The sequence below is a fragment of the Eupeodes corollae genome, chromosome 3, assembly GCF_945859685.1.
Source record: "Eupeodes corollae chromosome 3, idEupCoro1.1, whole genome shotgun sequence".
NCBI classification, from domain to species: Eukaryota; Metazoa; Arthropoda; class Insecta; order Diptera; family Syrphidae; genus Eupeodes; species Eupeodes corollae.
This window is the reverse complement of record NC_079149.1, coordinates 131031986-131052174: the sequence shown is the minus strand read 5'-3', so window position 1 is coordinate 131052174 and position 20189 is coordinate 131031986. Positions and strand designations below refer to the sequence as shown.

The following is a 20189-nucleotide window of genomic DNA, read 5'->3' as shown; positions in this document are numbered from 1 at the left end:
CATAACTTTAGGTTTTTTCGTTTTCGAGTTCCATAGGTTTAGTTTTTCACTTTCTGTTTCAAATTCGCTATAAAAAATAATCTACTATGCAAAGGCAAATCTATAAAAAAATGTTGACACTTTGTGTCTGCCAATGTGATAAATTAAGATTTATTAAATCAAAAATATACTGACAGCAATAAAAAAAACATATTTTTGGAAGCGCTAAATGAACTTGAATATTGTTTTAATAGGAAATGGAATAACAAACCAAACAAAAACAAGATAGGAATGAAAGTTATCATTGGTTTTATGAATATTCAAAAATAAATAGAGTGGACGTCTTTCTTATGTCTTAGTTTCTGTTAGTATTTTGTATTATATTTTGCTTAAAACAACAAAAGTTTTTCAAATCATTTTATTCATATAAATTAACGTCTTCAATTTATTCTACTGTCATCATAATATTCTGGAAATACTTTTGTTTACGATGTAGATCAAGATAACAACGAATTACATCAGCGAACTACAAATTGAACTTAATATAGGTGCCTAGTAAGCGTGGGGCCTTAAGATCTTAAGCCCTGGCTCATTGGACACACTTACTTATAAGCACAGTTTGAGTGATTCTGAATCTCTTGTTGTGTTCCCCAGCAGATGCCTCTGACTAAATAATGATTTAAGTACACAAAAACAAAAACATACCTACTTAATGCAATTTACATACAAATTAATTTATTATTTAAATTTTACTTAAGTAGGTCAAATATATCGTTAATAATTAATTTACATTCCTTTAATTTTATTTACTTCAACCACCATTAATTGTTATCTTTTTCCTTTTTTCATTATAGATGAAATGAAAACAACAATATGTTTATCTCTTTCTCTCACACTTTAAATCGACCAATGAGAAATGAACAAATCCAAAATACGCTGTCAAAACAATACCCCTTCGCTCTTCACCTACCCCCTATCATCCATCAACTCAAACTGACACTGACAAAAACTTAAATAAAAATAATAAAGACAAAAAAAAGAAAAATAATTGTGATTTGTGTTTGCGATTGCGAAGACGACGACGACGAAATTTCGAGTTTAAAACGATCTGGTGGAATCTAGACGAGATAAAAATCCAAGCAAAATATAAAAGAAAAGTGTGAATACGTCTCAATAACAAATTAACAGTGTAAAAAATTAATATAATTGTTTAAGTCTTGAAGTTTTAGTCGCAGCGCAATAAAACAAAACTGGGAAAAAACGAACGAATTTTTTTTTTTAAGAAAAAGAAAAAATAGAAATCCAAAAGTGAAAACCTTGTTTGGCAAAAAAAAAATAAGACAAAAATTCATTTGAAAATCATTTTCTTCCTTTTGGGTTGGGTATTTTGAGTTTGTGTGGAAGTTTTGTATAAAATTGTGGAAGAAATTTTAAAAACTCTGCAATCATTGGTGGAAGAAACTCAATACGTGCAATGGAAGGAAACGCTCCTCCTAAATTATCATCAATCTCGGATTTGGAAGACGTTCGGTTGATTGTCAAGACAGCGAATCAACAGTTCGAGGACTTGATTGTCCATAGTGAGCCCTCATGGACTGTGCGAAGGCTCAAATTGCACCTGTGCCAAGTGCATCCTTCGAATCCGGTTCGTAGTATAGTTCCTATGTACATATTTGTATATATACTCTACTTATTGATTAGTTATCTTTTTTTTGTTGGTTTTTGTTGTTGTTATAAATTACATCATAAAAATAGAAATAAGTGGGGTGAAGGGAGAAGTGAAGCGAGCTCAGCTCATATCAGATAGGAAAGTCTTGCGTGTGTTATCTTATCGTGCGGTTTCGGAGCAGTGCTGGAACTTCAAATGCCATTGTTTTGTATTTGTCTGATTTCTAGAAGTCCATTTGATTAGAATTTGTAAATTCGCTAATTTTACCTTAAGAGGGTCATGCAAACTCAATGTATTCTAATTCTAATTCAAAATGTAAATTAGGTTTGAAAACATTGATTTTTTGTTACATTTTGAATAATTCCAGAGACCCAGAACAATACGTAATCACTCTTAATGAAATAGGTGACGCGTATTCTCTGTTTTGAAACTATAAGGTAGGAGATGGGTAATTTTGTATGTGTTTAAACAGATGATGGCTTTATTTTGCATTACTTAATCATCAGCTGAATAAATAAATAAGTCCTTAAGTAGGTTATCGTTTTTTTAATGGATAAGCTTTGGAAATTTGTTGCGAACTTTAAGTTATGGCTAATTGCAACTTTCTAGACGAAAACGTCATCAAAAATCCTTTCAACTTGTAATGGCCAATCAAACTAGCAGTTATCTTGTTAATTTGATTTATGTGACCTTGAAATCAGTTGTGGAAGTTGATCTTTATAATCTGACAAAATTGTAGAAAGTCAATGTAAATCGAAACCGTTTTTGAGGAAGCCCTAAAACTCATTAAAAAGACGATTTTATGACCGATACAACGTAGGTCATATTTTGCGAATAAGACAAAATGAAAGTAGGTATATTAGTAATATGTTACATTTATTAGAATCAGATCTGTTAATCCCAAGCTCTTACTCTTGAAATACCAACTGAAATAATCTTACTTTCTCCAAAAAACAACAGCTGGGATACCATCCAAACCAGCCGATTTATTCATGTTAAGATCTTTCAGGACTCTCGCCACAGTACGAGTGCGAAAAAAGATTGGGCCCATAGATTTACTAATGTCTCGATGACAGGCGTAGTCATAACACTCACTGGCAGCGTTGGATTGGTGGCAAACTGCCTATACAAGAGATTAGCTTTCTCTTAAGAGCAAACAAATGGAGTGTCATTGACAACGAGCGCAGGAACCGAGGAAGAGGAAGAATCCCTCATATTTTTTACAAAGGACCAAACATTTGTACTGACTTTGGGACATTGCAGTATTTTTTGCCGTAATTTTTGGGCATGTACAAATTTGGTTCGTGGAATATGGGCGTTCCAGGCCTTCCTGGCTTGCTTAAACGTATTCTAGATGTCCTCAGTTAGATTGGCTTGAGGTTAGGTTAGGTTAGGTTATATAGTGTCTGTCCAAGATGGAAACGGAAAAACTTAGGCCAGTTTAATGCCCCATTGTGATACCACATGAATCTTGAGGTTTCCTCCTAAGCTCAATGAAACCAGCTTAAGTCCATTACGAAACGTTAGAGGCTGATTATACCGATATAATTTAGATCGTTAAAGAAGAATTCTCATAGGTAATTCTTGCGTTTTCGAGCCAGAGCAGTGCATGTGCGGAGAAGATGAAGAACCGTTTCTTCCTCTTCCTCGTCCATACAGCTTCTGCACAAGTCATTTGAGAATACGCCTAGTCTCGTGGCGTGTCCGGTTATGGCACCTATTATCGAGCTTATATGCGATCTGCCTAGAGAGAGCAAGCACCTTGAAAGTTTTAAATCCAGTGTTGGCCAGATGGTTTTTGTGACTTGACACGTGGTGATGTTGTTCCACCTGGAGCCTGCGCTCCTCACAGCGTCTTGCATTATCAGCAGTTTACAAGTAGCGATTCGTATGCCATGTAGGATGGGCTGTACTGTACCGTTCCTGGTGAGTTCACCTGCCTTACAGTTACCTGGAATGTCTCTATGGACTGGCACCCAGCAAAGGTGAATATTAAACTGTAGCGCCATCTCCATTAGAGATGATCGACAGTTATGGCCTGTTATAGAGTTTGTAGAGACAGAGTCCAGAGATTTGATAGCGCCCTTGCTATCAGTGAAAATACGGATATCAGATGTTGATATCACGTTTTCTTTGAGCCAGGACAAGACTTCCTTTATCGCCAAAAGTTCCGCCTAATGATTGGGAAAGCGGAATGAGAGATTTAATTTCAGTCGTTCAGAGTACACACCTCCGCTGAACGTTGGACTTTATTTAGTTTATCCCTGTTTATACCTTTCTCTAAAGCAGTCCACTATACTGCCACACCGTACTTTAAAATCGGTCTGATTACCTATGTGCATAGCAAATGCGTGATTCTGGGTTGTAAACCTCATTTATTACCAATAGCTTTTTTGCAAGAAAAGAGAGCTACAGTAGCTTTTTTGACTCTTTCCTGTACGTTGCGTTTCCAATTTAGTTTTTTTTATCTAAGACAAGACCCAGGTATTTAGCCTCGTCTGAGAATTTTAATTGGATTCCTTTAATATAAGGAGGGTTGACAAATGGCATTTTGTATCTCCTCGAAAATAAAACCAGATCGGTTTTTTGTGGGTTAACACCCAGTCCACACCGATCATCCCAAAGTATTAGTCTAGCATTTTGTAAGAGTTCTTTTAGGATGTTAAGATGCTTTCCTGAAACTGCTATAGCAATTAGCAACGTCGTCCGCATAGGCTATAGGCAGAGGAGAGGGGATAGAACACCACCTTAGGGTATCCCTCTACTAACGAATCGTCTACCAGCAGAGTTGCCCAGTTTTGAGTTAATTATTCTGCTAGTAAGCATTAAATGAATTAAATCCCGAAACGAACTCTCTACATTAAGAGATGTTAGTACCGATGTGTCCACGTTGTTAAAGGCACCTTCGATGTCAAGGAAAGCAACCATAGTAAACTCTTTATTATGGAGGGAATATTCGACGGTGCGTACTTAAGTGTGTAATGCTGTTTCCACCGATTTACCTTTACAGTAGGCATGTTGAGACGAAGACAGAAGTCTTGTATCGATACTTGCCCTTAAATGGATATCAATCAATCTTTCCAAGGTCTTAAGAAGGAATGATGTTAGACTTATGGGTCGTAAATCTTTAGGATTGACTTGCGAGCATTTACCTGCTTTGGGTATAAAAACAACTTTAACTTCTCTCCATGCCGAGGGAACATGGACCAGGTAAAGACAGCTGGTAAAAATTGCCTCAAGGATTGGTGCAATTATATCAGAAGTCTTTTGTAATTCGACTAGTATTATTCCATCTGGTCCTGGTTTGAAGCTGTAGCTTATCCCTTGGGATCAGACTTTGTGGATATGTTGTATTTGAACTAACTTGAACGTATATAATTGTTGCAAGTTTCGGTAAGAGAACTACCAGGAAAGTGAGTGTCCAATAACAAGTTCAGCGATTCATTACTTGAATTTGTCCATGTGCCGTCTGCGTTTTTCAAGAAGCTTGGCATAGCTGGACTATAGGCTTCAGAACCAATCAACATTTCCTATTAATTGATCTTGAAATTATCATTTTATTTATCATTATGTTTTAATTTCATACTGAAAGATTTAGCTGTATCATTTACATTATTCCAACTAAGATTTGTTACCTCATTATCAATAAGCTGACTACGGAAAACGGTTTCTTTAAGTGCCAATGTCCGAATAAATTTTTTAGTAGATATTTTATTTATAAAACTTGATTCGATAAGGATTTCTAAAGATTCGTGGTCCCTGATTTTAAATTCTTTTTTCACTTTTGCCTTTGTGTTTTCAATATTTGTTATTACATTATCTATTAATTGCGTTATTTTTGTTGGTTTAGTCATTATTTCTTTAAATGGGATGTCCGATATACTTTCGAAAATTCTTTTTCTGTAAGTCCCATTAACAAACCAATCGATGTTAAAATCACCCATTATTATAACGTCTGCAAGTGAAGAACAGAGATCTTCTATTTTATCTCACACACAAAATTGTGTCATATTTATATTGTTTAAGCTCACTTTTATTACTAGCCACCAAATCATTTTACCAATGGTCAGATGAGTCCAGAGGAGATAGAACGTAAGAAACAAGTCAAGAGTGTTTTCTGCTCGACCTACCACGTCCGATATTCGAGTGGGCTCGTTGACCAGCTGAGTTAGATGGTTCAACTCAGCGAAGATCTCAGCACAAACTCTTTGGGGTGTTGTCTGGCCCGAATATTAAAGCCATGAAAAATTGCGTACATTAATGTAATAACTATTTCGGTGCGAATGGAATCAGACAAAGCTACAAATAAGCCTCCAAATTACCGTCAGACATATAACTTTCAGCTTTCCCGGTCACAGTTAATTGTTTTGAAGGAGTGTTTTTTTAAAGGTGTCAACACTACTATCTAAGTTTTAACATCAATCTTACTCTATAAGTCTCGTTACAAATAGGTTTTAAAAAAGGATTTGTTCACCCGATTCCAAAAAGTCAAATATTCGTCTCCATCAAAACTAAATTTCCTTTTTACTTGCAAAATTTTCTAACTCGAAATTTAAATAAAACATGACATGGAAAATCCAACCTTAAAATATACATGGGTACTATTTTAAAAGATACTCTTTGGCAGTAGTGCATTTTATTACCAAGGTAATGGAAACGCTTGTCAACGAACCGAACACTATTCAATATTAAAATTGTTTCGAGAAAGTAAGACTACATTGATCGACAAGGTGATGTTTTTGGCAATTTGATTTCACTTTTCCGATGCGTTTTCATAACTTAAATTCGAAAGCACGGCTGGTTTTTGAAACATAACTTTTTTAAACTGAAAAAAACACGCTGGCTAAAAATCATGAAGTAGTTTTTTTTGTTGAACAAATGTTTGATGATTTTTTATAGCAGCTTAAATATTCATAAGTTGTTAGATTTCTCCTGTCTTAGGGACCAGTTATAGCTTTCATGGACACTGAATTCCAATGACAGATTTCTGTCAGTAAAAATGTTTCGGTGCATTCAATCAGGAAATTATTTTTAATGACAGAAATTTTTGAATGATAGCTATAAACGATCTGCCAAAGAAGTTCAAATGATGTGTTTCAATGATGAAAACCAATGATAGCTATAATTGGAAATTTTAAAGGAACGCTCTGGGCCATCTACGGCTGGAATGGCGTTCGGAATTGGCATAAAAACTGCAGGTCCCCTAAATTCCTGAAATGACATACAGGAATGGTTGAGAGTAAGATATTTTTTTAAATTCGTTGTATTAAATATTTTGTTCAAATATAAGTGAAAATATAAATGAAAATGGGCATTTTTCAAATTTAACAAATAGTTAAAATAGAAGTTCTGATTTGAAGAAAATACATAAAAGCAATTGGGGGTTTCTTGAAACTTGAAATAAAGTTAAATAGGCATATCATAATTTTCTGAAACTTAGTAAAATATTGTTTTTTGGCAAAAGCATTTGATAAACTATAGCATCAAAATTTTCGATCAGAGAAAATGCATGTCTTCGTTTTTGATGAATTCCTCCTTTGTTAGATATTAGAAATTATCTTTCAGATCGTTGAATACAAGTTTTTTTTGGATGGGTTCAAGTTTAAAACTTACAAATGAAATGCTTATATGCCTCAGGGCACCGTCTATAATACCTTTTCTTTTATTGATAATTGAAAATTGAAATCTACTTAGCTGCTTTATTTAAGGATTGTAGAGTCATCGTGCGATCTAATCGTGTCTTTTATTAGATTCACAACCATACTTTTATAATGTGAATCTTTAGCTTAAATTCTCTCTAAGTCCTTTGGCTTGACAGCATTTTTAATTAGAGAATACAAAACACTTAGAATTAATGCAATCTAATGTCGTTGAGTGCCAATTCCGTCAAGGAAATGAACATTTCGTAATTCTCAATATTTATATTAAAAACTAACTCTCCTGGGACGATCACATATTGTGCTGCCAAAAATTCCCCAAGATTTGGAGGAGTTACAATTACTTTAGTAAACGATAATATCAAACAAAATCTCCTGACTATTAATAAATAATTTCCAGACACTTAACTCTCAGCGTTTTCATTGCTGAGATGTCTAAAAAAATGTGATTTAGATTTGTACGTTTTATTTACTTTGAAATTTTGATGTTGGCTCTCAGACAAGGCGTAAGAGTTTTTGTTTTATTTTCTGTACGCGTCCAACAGCTCAAGTTTATCCGAAAGCCTCAGAGAGTACTTCAAAGGTAAACTTGGATTTGACCAATTTTATAGTTTGCACCTAGTTTGATACAAAAATATGTTCTAAATTTAATTCAGTTTTTTTTTTCAGATTAAATTGAACTAGTCTCTTGAAACTGAACTTAAAAAGTCAGAGTTTTTATCCATATAAAAGATACAAAAAATCATCACTCTGAACCTTTTCACTAGGTATGTTTAAGGAATTTTCCACTTAAGAGGGTGCTCTTCATTTCTTTTCAGTTTGCAGTTAATTCGATGCTGCCAATGAGTGACATGACTCCGGCTGTACTTGAAAGCGTAAACGATTCTATGGGACGGATCTTCTTTCGCACTCGTTCAGTTACTAGAGTACTTAAAAATCTTGACATTCACAAATCCGCTGGCCCGGATAGTATCCCCGCTATTGTTCTGAAGAGGTGTTCTTCAACGCTGGCAAAACCACTGCGTAAGCTTTTCCATCTGTCCTACGCTACAGGTCTCTTTCCGAGTGGATGGAAAACTGTTCCTAAAAAAGGCGAATCCTCCTCACCATCTAACTATCGTCCAATTGCACTTACGTCCCTTCTTTCCAAGGTCATGGAAACACTGATAAATTTTCAGCTTAAGAAATATCTTGAAGAACGGAAGCTTCTTAATGACCGGCAGTATGGCTTTCGTTGCAATAGATCCACTGGTGATCTCATGGTTTATCTCACCGAACAGTGGAACAAATCTTTATATCGTTTTGGAGAAAGTAAGATTATTGCACTTGATATTTCAAAGGCATTTGATAGAGTTTGGCACGAAGTTCTCTTATCGAAAATGAGTGCACTTGGTATTGATGAATCCCTTCTTCGTTGGGTTAGAAATTATATTTCGGACCGTTCAATTCAACAAGTCTTGGACGGGTTCAAATATGATATCCACAAAATAAACGCTGGTGTGCCTCAGGGCTCCGTTTTGTCTCCGACACTTTTCCTTATTTTTATAAATGATCTTTTGTCTGAAACTTCTAACCCACTTTATTGTTTCGCTGATGACAGTAGCCTCAGCTTTTCATATTCGTTTCTAGATTCTCATCTTTGTTCTTCGGATGGGGACTACCAACGGCAGCGTATGATGAGCTCATTAAATTCTGTTCTTGACAGCATTGTCCAATGGGGAATCAAAAACCATGAGTGGTACTTGCATCGAGGAGACTGAACAGCTTTCAGTCTTAGGTATGTGCATTACAAACCACTTGTTGTGGAGTGATCACATATTTAACATCGCCAAAAATGCTGCTAAGTGTTTAGGTTTTCTTCGAAGGTGCAAGAAGTTTTTTACTCCTACTGATCTCGCTATAATCTATAAAGCCTATATTCGTCCGAAACTCGAGTACAATTCCCATATCTGGGCAGGTGCTCCTATAACCTACTTGAGTCTCCTAGACAGAATTCAAAAGAAAGCTCTAAAGATGATAATTGACCGTTGTCTAGGTTTCATGCCTGTCATTATTTTATCGCTACTTTCATAAACAATGCTCTAATGAAATAGCCAGTTGCATTCCTCCCCTCAAACAATTCAACCGTAATACCCGTTCCTCTAGGAATGCTCATCAGTATACCCTTGAGCCTAATTTCGGACGTACTGTAAAGTACAGAGATTCTTTCTTCAGTCGCACCACACGAATGTGGAATGCTTTACCAGACTCAATGTTTTCCACTCATTACAATATTCAGACATTCAAAACCAATGTGCATCGGTATCTCCTTTCTAATCCTATCCTCCCTTGTTAATTGCTCGCACTATGATTTATCATGATAAGGGTATTCATATCCCCTTGAGTGCGCGTATAATATAAATAAAAATATGTTTATTGCCTTAACTTGTAACAAAAATTCCCCAAAAAGTTTAACTGCACAACTATTAAGCTATTAAGAACTCTCAAAACCTGATATGCATTTGTTTTTAACTCTTTAGGCAATCTAGAATGTTATGAATACAGCAAGACTTTATTTCTTTTCGTTATTATTAATCGTGTATTTTTATTTCCATCTGCAGAGCCTTCCAGAACAAAAACTTATCTACTCAGGCCAATTGCTCAACGATGAACTAATACTTAAAGACATCCTACGAAGTTACAAAGATGTTGAAACCGAAAATCATATTTTTCATTTAGTTTACTTACCAAAGATTAGTGCCACAAGACCTAAATTACCAGAACCCAAGCCATTGTTGAATATTAAAAAACAAGAACAAAAATTGGAAAAACCCATAATACCCCCGCCGCCAGTGATACCATCATCAACTGATGGTCTACGTCATCGAAATGTTGCATCTTCATCATCATCATCAGCATCAACATCTGCATCAATTCCATCTGTGTCAGCGTCAACATCTGCATCAAAAACACCTTTTACAGCTGCGTCACAACAACCACAAGGAGCAGCAACATCAGCATCAGCAACGACAACTCAACAAGAGCAACAACAGCAGCAACAACACATACCAAATATAGCTTTTGCATTTTCACAACTTGCAGGCGCTGCTGGATGTCTTAGTAATATGCCCAATGTGATGCCTTACCTTTATCCGGGTCAGGCGAATATTGGTCCCCTTACGGAGCAACAGGTGGCAATGCAGAATTGGGTTCAGCAGATCTATCATAACTACATGGAACAGTGTCTTAAACTGTGAGTCTTATTTGATTTCCATATTCTTTTTATAATTAAATTGAACTGTTGTTCGTTTTTTTTCAGTGCTAATGTAACGTTTAATGAAGATCAAATTCCAAAAATTGCGCCCTGCATACCAATGTTTATGCCGATGCCACAGTTCATGCCACCAGGCTTCCCAAATCCACAACCAACAATACCTACTGCAACCAGTAGTGTGCCGTCGGCATCAGCCTATTCGTCGCCGCCGCCGCCTGCAGAATCGGACACGCCTGGTACGAGTCGAGCTGCAAGAGCCAATTTTGCTCCAAGAGTGATACCTGTGATACCGCCAACGGCAGCAGCAACCACAACAGCAACAGCAGCACAGCAACCTCAACCAGGTGTTGCTCCAACTGTGGGGACAGCAGCGGCACCAGCCGCCGCCCCAGCACAGGCTCCAGCTCCAGTTCCAGCTGAAAACGTGGAACAACCACCACCACAACCCCGTTTTCCCAATATTGTTCAAGAAGAACAAGACAATCGCGATTGGCTGGACAGTTTTTACTCAGTCACTCGCCTCTTAGCACTGCTCACACTTGTTTATTTCTACTCATCGCCGCTCAGGTGCCTCGTTGTTGCTATAATTGCTTTTGGAATTTATCTGTAAGTCTTAAAATTGCCTATGCTAAGAAAATTTGTTTTTAATTTTGTTAAAATATATTTTTTAGATATCACACGGGATTCTTTCAAACCCGGAGACAAGGCCAAGCCCAAGCCCAAGCCCAAGCTCAAGCCCAAGCTAACAACAACAATAGAAATATAAACAACAATCAAAACATCAATGACAACAATGCTCCAGCGGGAGGAGATGCAGCCGCAGCAGCAGCAGGAACAGCAGCAGCCACAGCACACGATACTCCTCCCCAAGCGGCGGCAACGACAGAAACTAATCAAAGTACTGCTGGAGATTCAGAACCATTGATTAGTTCAGCTGCACCGCCAGGATCCGAAACAACAACAACGTCGCTAATAGCATTCGTTCGAACATTCGTTGTGTCATTCTTTGCTTCATTGCTGCCCGAAACGCCAGCATTGTAATATTATATATACGAGTATATGTTATTGTAATTTTGGATCTATTTGTTGTAATTATAGTATTCTTGAATTAATATTATTATTGTACCATTTATTATTATATAATTATATAACTCACTAAATTTAGGAGTTTTAACATTTTATGTGCGTTTCTACCTTCCCCTGCCCCTTGATGGGATGTAAATTGTTGGTAAGACAAAAGATATCAACCCATTACTAACGACGATGTTTACGTTCTTTTCATTTGTTTACATATCAATAGAATTATTGTTTATTATTTTTTATTGGAAGTGGAAGTGGATTCACTTAAAGTTTTTGAAATCTTTCCAAGTTGGACTTCTTTTGTTTTTAAGAATTGAGTGATATTTCTTTGATAGATCTTTGATGATGCGCCTTCCGTCAGTCAATTATAATCGAACATGCACTTCATCAAAAAAAAGATCTGTCCTGTCATGCAATGTCAAAGGTTTGGCCAAGTTCAAGGGATTAAACTATCTTAGTTTTGAGTGAATCCGCTTTTGTTAGAAAATGTGTTAAAAATTTAGGTCTTTCATAAGAATACAGTTGTGAAAATTGCTGTTAAAGAATATTTAATTTTATTTCACTTTCAACAATTGGAGCCAGTAAAAGCTGAATTATGAAATTAATCAAAACAAGTAAAATGTTATATTTCTATTTTCTTATAATCTTTTGAAGAAAAAACAAAAAAACAAAAATCTTTTAATTTTATTATACATATATTTATATTTTAAAACAGATTATTCATTATATATTAAAAAAAAACTATTTATAGAATTACAAACAAAAAATAAAAGATTAAAAATGCTTTCAAATATTGATAACTTTGTTTTTGCATTTTTGCAATTATAAAGAACATGGTTTGTGGTTTGTTTGTTATGGATCATCATCAACTTTAACAGAGTTTCTTTGGTACGGCATTTTTTTATAATAAACACACACTCAAGGGAATATTACTACCCTTATTATGCAGAGGCACAGTGTGAGCACTAGGAAGAGGAGAGAGGGTTTAAAAGAAGATGTCGGTGCACATTGGTTTTGAATTCCTGAATATTACAATGACTAGGAAAGACAGAGTGTGGTAAGGCATTCCACATTCGCGTAGTACGGCTAAAGAACAAATTCCTGTATTTGACAGTACGACCGAAGTTGGGCTCGAGGGTATACTGATGAGCATTCCTAGAAGCGCGAGTATTACGGTTGAACTGTTTAAGGGGAGGAATGCAACATATATGATATAAAATGGTTTTAAACCTTTGTAAATTTAGAACATGGCAAATTGTTAGGTCTTACTACTTACCACGTTAGACTTGTGATTCTGATTTTTTCAAATGTGTAATACAAAAATTATAAGAAACTAGTTGTTAGCTAGAGTTGGGATCTCCATACACTTTTTCAATAAATTCAAAATGTAATTGAAGAGATTTTAAGAACTAATTCATTATCATTACAAAAAAATGTAATTAAAAAGATGCTGTGGTGCTACCAAAACTGATAACTTCACATCCCGTCTGTCGATTTGTCTTGCTTAAAACTTTAACAAAATATTCATACAATTTTGTTGTGTGAGGTAAATACATAATTTAAAGAAAATAGACAGGTTCAGGCGACATAAGGGACTTGAAAGTAAGGCACGTTTCTAGGATCTGATTGGCCAGCTGCCAAAAACTTTCATTCCAATTAAGGCAACTTTGTTGGAAAGTTGATTGGAAAGTTAGTCAAGAAAAATCTCCCTAACTATCAAGTGAAGTCTACTCATGTCAAAATGACAGTTGATCATGTTTTTTCCTTTAACTGAAAGCTGAACTTTTCTACTCTATGATTTATTTATTTTCTGCACAGCTTCATTTAATGCTTTCTGTAAAATGGTTCCTTGTCAATTTGAAAAAGAAATACTTAACTAATATTTCCTTACAATTCAAAATAAAAATCCTGATGGACTTGTAGCTTGATTGAGCAGTATTTTTAAGAAAGTAATTGTGTTGGTACTTTTTGTTCTATGAACTTAAAGTAGAGATTTGCGAAGTAAAGTTCTGAATTTGAAATTCATGACGCTGAAAAACTAACTAGCTGCCTTGGTCTAAATTTACGTTCAAAGAATGAAGTTGACTGCAAATGAAGTCTCTTATGTTGGCTGAGCCTGTCCAATATCTTTCTTTGTTCTCCTAATACTTGAGTCGAAAACCATATCTTATCATTTTCTGTTAGTTTTCCTATTATTTTTTGCAAAATTGTCAGTTGAATTTTTCTAAAAAATTAACTAAAACTACTTTTTTTTATTTTACTGAATATCGAAAACAAATTTTTTTTAAAGATGAAATTAGTTTGAAGGCAATATTTTTAATTTTTGAAAACATATTAGAGCCGAAAATCAATTTTACCAACTTTTTGGGTTAGCTAAAATGTTCCCTTTTTTTTGAATTGCTATGTTAAAAAATTAAATACTTAATTTTCTTAAAAGTTCCTTCTGAATCTTTCTGCATTATTATCTCAACTTATAACAACATTTATTTGACGTCGATATCTCTATTGGTTCTGAAGATATGGACGACGATAAGAGATTCCCGAACGTACGTGATATTACTCACAAAAATTCCTGAAGCGCTTAATCCTTTTATTTATTTTTAAGTTATTGTAATGGGTTCGATTTGTCAAATTGAAAATTTTTACATTTCTCGACGTTTCAAGGTCCCTAGAGTCGAAATAAAGGATTTTTAGAAAGATGTCTGTGCGTGCGTGTGTACGTACGTTCGTACGTCCGTACGTTCGCGACGTTTTTCGTCGTCCATAGATCAAGAACCAGAAGAGATATCGATTGCAAATAAATTATGTTATACAGATAATAAAGCAGAAAAATGCAGAAAAGGCATTCAAGAAAATTGCGTGGGTGGTTTTTTTACCATAGCAGTTTGAAAAAAAAGGTGAAAATTTTGGTTAACCCTTAATATCTTACGAACCAAAAACGCTAGAGACTTGAATTAAATTTTATATAATATATTGTAACATGATACCAAACAGGTATATTTTTTGAAAAAAATCAATATAACGGTTTTTTTTTTTAAATCAATAAAACTGAAAAAAAAATTTGTCACCTTCAAAATTTTACGACTGAAATATAATTTCATCTCTAAAACAATTTTGTGCAACGAAGAATAATGTTTTTGACATCTGATAAAATTTTAAGAAAAATCTAATTAACAGATTTTTTATAAAAAATAAAAATCTAAAAAAAAACATTACTCAAAGTTAGTAAAAATTGAATATCGATTCAAAAATCTTTTCAAAAACTTGAAATTTAGGCTTCAAACTTATTTTATCTTATAAGAAATATTGTTTTCAACATTTTGAAGAATGTTGAGAATAATCGAATTGACAGTTTTTTTACAAAAAAATAAAAACCTAAAAAAAAATTTATAAAAGTTGGTAAAAATTGATTTTCGACTCAAATATCTTTTCAAAACTTTGAGATATTGGCTTTAATTTACTTTTATCTTTCAAAACATCTTGTTGTCAACATTCAGTTAAGGTTTGAAAAAAATCGAATTGACAGTTTTTTTACATAAAAAAAATGTATAAAAGTTGGTAAAAATTGATTTTCGACTCAAATATCTTTTCAAAAATTGGAGATATTAGCTTCTAACTAATTTTTACTTATAAGATATTTTGTTTTCAACATTAGGACAAATTTTGACAATAAATACAACCTAACATTTGATAAAATTTTGAAAAAAATCGTATTGACAGTTTTTACAAAAAAATAAAACTCTAAAAAAAAAATAGTAAAACTTGGTAAAAATTTGCTTTCGACTCAAATAGCTTTCAAAAATTAAAAATATTGGCTTCAAATTTATTTATTTCTCAAAAAATATTGTTTTCGATATTCAGTAATTTTTATATAAAAATCCAACAGTCCGTTTTTTTCATAAAAAATAAAATCTACAAAAATTAGTACGCAAATCTGGTAAAAATTGATACGAGTACATATAGACAAACTTTTAAGCAAGACAAATCGACAGACGGGATGGGAAGTTATCAGTGTGGGTCGCATCCCAACCTCTTTTTTATTTTTAAGTTATTGTAATGGGTCCGATTTGTCAAATTGAAAATTTTGACATTTCTCGACGTTTCAAGGTCCCTAGAGTCGAAATAAAAGATTTTTAGAGAGATGTCTGCTCGTGCGTGTGTACGTACGTTCGTACGTCCAGAAGAACCAAAAGAGATATCGTTTTGAAATAAATTTTGTTATACAGATAATAAAGCAGAAAGATGCAGAAAGGGCTCTCAAGAAAATTGCGTGGGTGGTTTTTTTTACCATAGCAGTTTGAAAAAAAAGTTGAAAATATTGGTTAACCCTAAATATCTTTCGAACCAAAAACGCTAGAGACTTGAATTAAATTTTATATAATTTATTGTAACGTGATACCAAACAGGCATATTTTTTGAAAAAAATCAATATAAAGTTTTTTTTTTTTATAAATCAATAAAACTAAAAAAAATGTGTCACCTCTAAAATTTTACGACCGAAATATGATTTCATCTCTAAAACAATTTTGTGCAACGGAGAATAATGTTTTGAAATCTGATAAAATTTTGAGAAAAATCGAATTGTCAGTTTTTTTTATAAAAAATAAAAATCTAAAAAAAACATTAATAAAATTTGGTAAAAATTGAATATTGATTCAAATATCAAATTTAGGCTTCAAACTTATTTTATCTTTAAAAAAATATTGTTGTCAACATTCAGTAAAATTTTGAAAAAATCGAATTGACAGTTTTTTTTTACAAAAAAAAAAACCTAAAAAATATGTATAAAAGTTGGTAAAAATTGATTTTCGACTCAAATATCTTTTCAAAATTGTGGATATTGGCTAAAAACTGATTTTTTGAAAAAAATCAAATTGACAGTTTTTGTAAAAAAAAATAAAAAACCTAAAAAAAAATTAACAAAAGTTGGTAAAAATTTACTTTTGACTCAAATAGGTTTTCAAAAATTAAAAATGTTGGCTTCAAACTTATTTTATTTCATAGAAAATATTGTTTTCGATATTAATTGATGTCTACGTCCAACTTTTTCTGTCCGGTCCTATTCCACAGCTCAACGATAGAAATGGATTGCGGCCAACGGATCATCAGAATAGAGAGCAGACAACGGTTAACGAAAGCTTGTAGTCTGTTCACCAATTTTGGCATTAAAGTCCCCCATGATGATAATGATATCGACCCCTGGAACACCGTTGTACACCGAATTCTGATGAGTATAAAAAGAGGTCTTTTCGTCCGCTGAAGCCTCATTCGTTGGAGCGTAGCATTGAATAATGATGATTTTCTGATTTTTGAGCTAAGCCTCGCCGTTATAATCCTCGGCGAAATCGGTTTCCGGGATATAAGACTTTAGTCAACATGATGGCCTCTGTCTGCCTCCTCTTCGCCAGAGTACAACAATCTCGTTTGGCCCGTTTCTCACACCATAAATGCTGCTGTTATGCCAAAGCATTTCACGCTCTACCTGCTCGTACCTGTGTATCTGGTGCGTACAGGGAACAAACGTTCCATGCTCCAATCTTCGTTCGTGTTTTGTAGCCAAAAGTCCGTTTTGTTGAATCTGAAGGATTTCTTAATCTTTATTCTGATTCATTATTGGTATCATCACGATTGCCATTGTTGTATGACCCCCAAATCCGAAAGCTGGGTGACCTCTTGGGGAATTATTACCGTTCGTTTTCATATTTCATAAACAAAAATACATTCTCGCTCCAATACAGTGTTTTCCCGGTTGCGGTTAATAACACGTACCTGTATAACATATTTACTACATTATACACGCAAGCCTTCGATTCGACAGGCATACTACGACTTTTTGGATGGTCGAATATATACAGTTAAAGGCCACCCACTATGGGAAACAGAGGCCTTTTGCAGCCTCCCATTATGAGTACAGACGCTGCTTGCTGTTGCCGTTGGCCTTACAAGATAGGCTCCTCCCCCACCAGACTTTCATACCGTCGACCACCGCTTTTAGGGAGCTTCTAATACTACCCAAGGACAAGATTGTACCCTGACCAGCAATGCTGGTTTGTTTGCTTATACCGTTACCCGAACTCTACCGCGAAGAGGTGCACATAAGGTTTTTTTTTTATTTAATCTAAGACCACCGAGGTGGCGTTTTCTAGCGCTCTCCAGTACTTTTAGAGTTCAATTACAAGCAGTTAAAATGTTAATACGCCGCCGGCCGCCGCCGCAGTTATATTCGGCCTTAATTCTCTTTGCAAAGTCAAATAAAGCCAAATTTGTTTCTTTCTTTCATTAAGCTTTATTTTTTTTATTGGAACTCGGTGTTAATTTTTTTTGAAAAAATGCAATAAGACCGAATGATGTAACCCAGCTTAATTTTACTTTTGCAAAATGCAACTAAAACGAATTTAAAAATTCCCCATTTATTCGTCACCATCATAGCACCCGTGAAAAAAACATGTAATTAAAAAATGTAACGAAAATCAATCACGGAAGTAATAAAAAATAATTGGTTTTCCAAGAAGGACTGGCAATTTGACATCGCCTTATATTATCCATCGGCTTTAATTCTAAAGTCAGCTTGATAGTGTAGAAGTGTTAACCAAGATACTTATGCAAAACACAAAAGTCTAAAAAACTTTTAAGGCGCCAGTTAGGGGACAGTTATAGATTTCATTGAAATCGATCCGGGAAAATTTTTGAATATATACTGATCGATCGGAAATCACCCAAAGAATTTTTCTGAGGAAAAAAAGTGTGATTGCGCATTTGTTTTTCTCTAAAAATGTATTTTTCTATTTTCCGGACTGAAATTCATTTTCCTGAACAGCTGATACTTTTATGTTCAAAGTTGAAACGAATCGTTCCAATGATTTGTGTTTCAATTTCACGTAATTCCAATGATTGATTTCTGTCAATAAAAAATTTTCGGTGGATTTCAATCATGAAATTTTTTTCAATGACAGAAACGACCTGCCAAAAAAATTCCAATGTTTGTTTTCAATGATGAAAACCAATGATAGCTGTAACAGGCGCCTAAGTAAGACAAATCAACAGACGGGATGGGAAGTTATCAGTGTGGGTCGATTCCCACCCTTTTTTTTTGATTTAAGATCAAATCTGAGGATCAGGATTTTTTGGCAGACTTACTCCTCTTTGTACCAATACTAATCCAATTCCTAAAAAATGTTTATCTAGTAATTTGACAGCTCTACCGCATTTTTTAATAGGTATACGAAGGTAACTTAATGCAATGAGAAAAAAACACTTTCAATCGTGTTCCACGAAAAGAATGATCAATTTTCAAAAGAAATCTGAATTTATCTTTAGAAAACTTCATGCAATTTAAAAATGTAAGGCCTTAAAGATGCGGTCACTGGCGCCGAATTTGTAGAAGGTGGTCGTTAACTTAACTATCATGAAGGTTTTGAGTTTACTAAATAAATTAATATAGTGACAGTTCGATGACTATTGCAAGGGTGCGTTCAAAAACTAAATTAGAAGTTGTCAAGTCCATATTAGAAAATCTCAAATTATGCAAATTCATAACACGAAAGAATTCGCAGACGGTTATTTCTCGGGATTTGGGAAATTTTTCGGTAGCCAGAATTTAAAATTATGTTCGTTTTTTATACGTAACAAAAAATTTGATACAAAAATTATTTCCACTAATCACAATAATTTCACAGATTGGTCAATAAATTAACTCAACAAAAATAATGGCCACTCAAATTTGGTTTCTTGGGCATTCTTTGGCTTGACACGAGTCCAAATTGCTTAATTAGTGTGATTCATAGAAATCTGTCCAAAAAATCGAAATAAATAAATTAAAATAAAAATATAAAAAATAAGTCACTCTTTCTTATGCAAAAATATATTTTAAAAGAGAAAGTGGTGGGTAATTATCACGCCCTTGGCTGTGTAATGTCAGATATTCAATTTTTCCACTCTACTAACTATTTCATTATTATACAGGAATCAGAATTTGTTCCTAGTAAATGAAAACAAATACCTAAAACGTGTTGGGGGACTACGCCTTCCGAATGCACAATTTGTGTGCCTTGATTTTATTATTAACTTTACTAATTTTCCTAATTCTAAAACACTAAGAAGCTGTAATTTTAATTTGTGCCTTTTATAAAAAAGTTGGTGGTTACCACTCCCTCTAAATTAAAAGCTACCATTCTTACCGTCGTACAAAAGTTCAAGGTTTTATAACTCATAATATTGATCAAATGATCACTGTCAATCAGTTAAGGTTTTTGGAATGTTTTAAAGTCTGTGAAATTTTGTAAAGTAGATTTCCTTACCCAGTATATAAAATATTGCAAATTTAAAGGTTCTTACTTTATTGGTACTAAAGTAAGAGGGGGTCTGAAACCGGATAATTTTGTTCCCTGTAAAAAGTAAGAAAAAGGTATTAGTTCCAAAACTTGGGTGGTCACTACCTTGCCCTTTAAGATAGAATAATTTATCTGCTATATGAGTGTAAAACTTTTCTTTTATCGAGGGTGACTTCTATTTCCAATGTCGTATATTGTTGTGATCCAGCTGAGTATTGTGT

The 20189-nt window shown here is 34.1% G+C and overlaps 1 protein-coding gene across 1 annotated transcript; it reads left to right on the top strand.

The window, feature by feature from the left end:
• The first annotated feature begins 897 nt into the window (after positions 1-897).
• Positions 898-11737, top strand: LOC129950251 (homocysteine-responsive endoplasmic reticulum-resident ubiquitin-like domain member 2 protein). Its single transcript, XM_056062127.1, has 4 exons — positions 898-1624; positions 9906-10537; positions 10604-11164; positions 11230-11737. Exons 1-4 carry the CDS (start codon positions 1454-1456, stop codon positions 11597-11599), a joined length of 1734 nt encoding a protein of 577 aa, XP_055918102.1. The 5' UTR covers positions 898-1453; the 3' UTR covers positions 11600-11737.
• The last annotated feature ends 8452 nt before the right edge of the window (positions 11738-20189 follow it).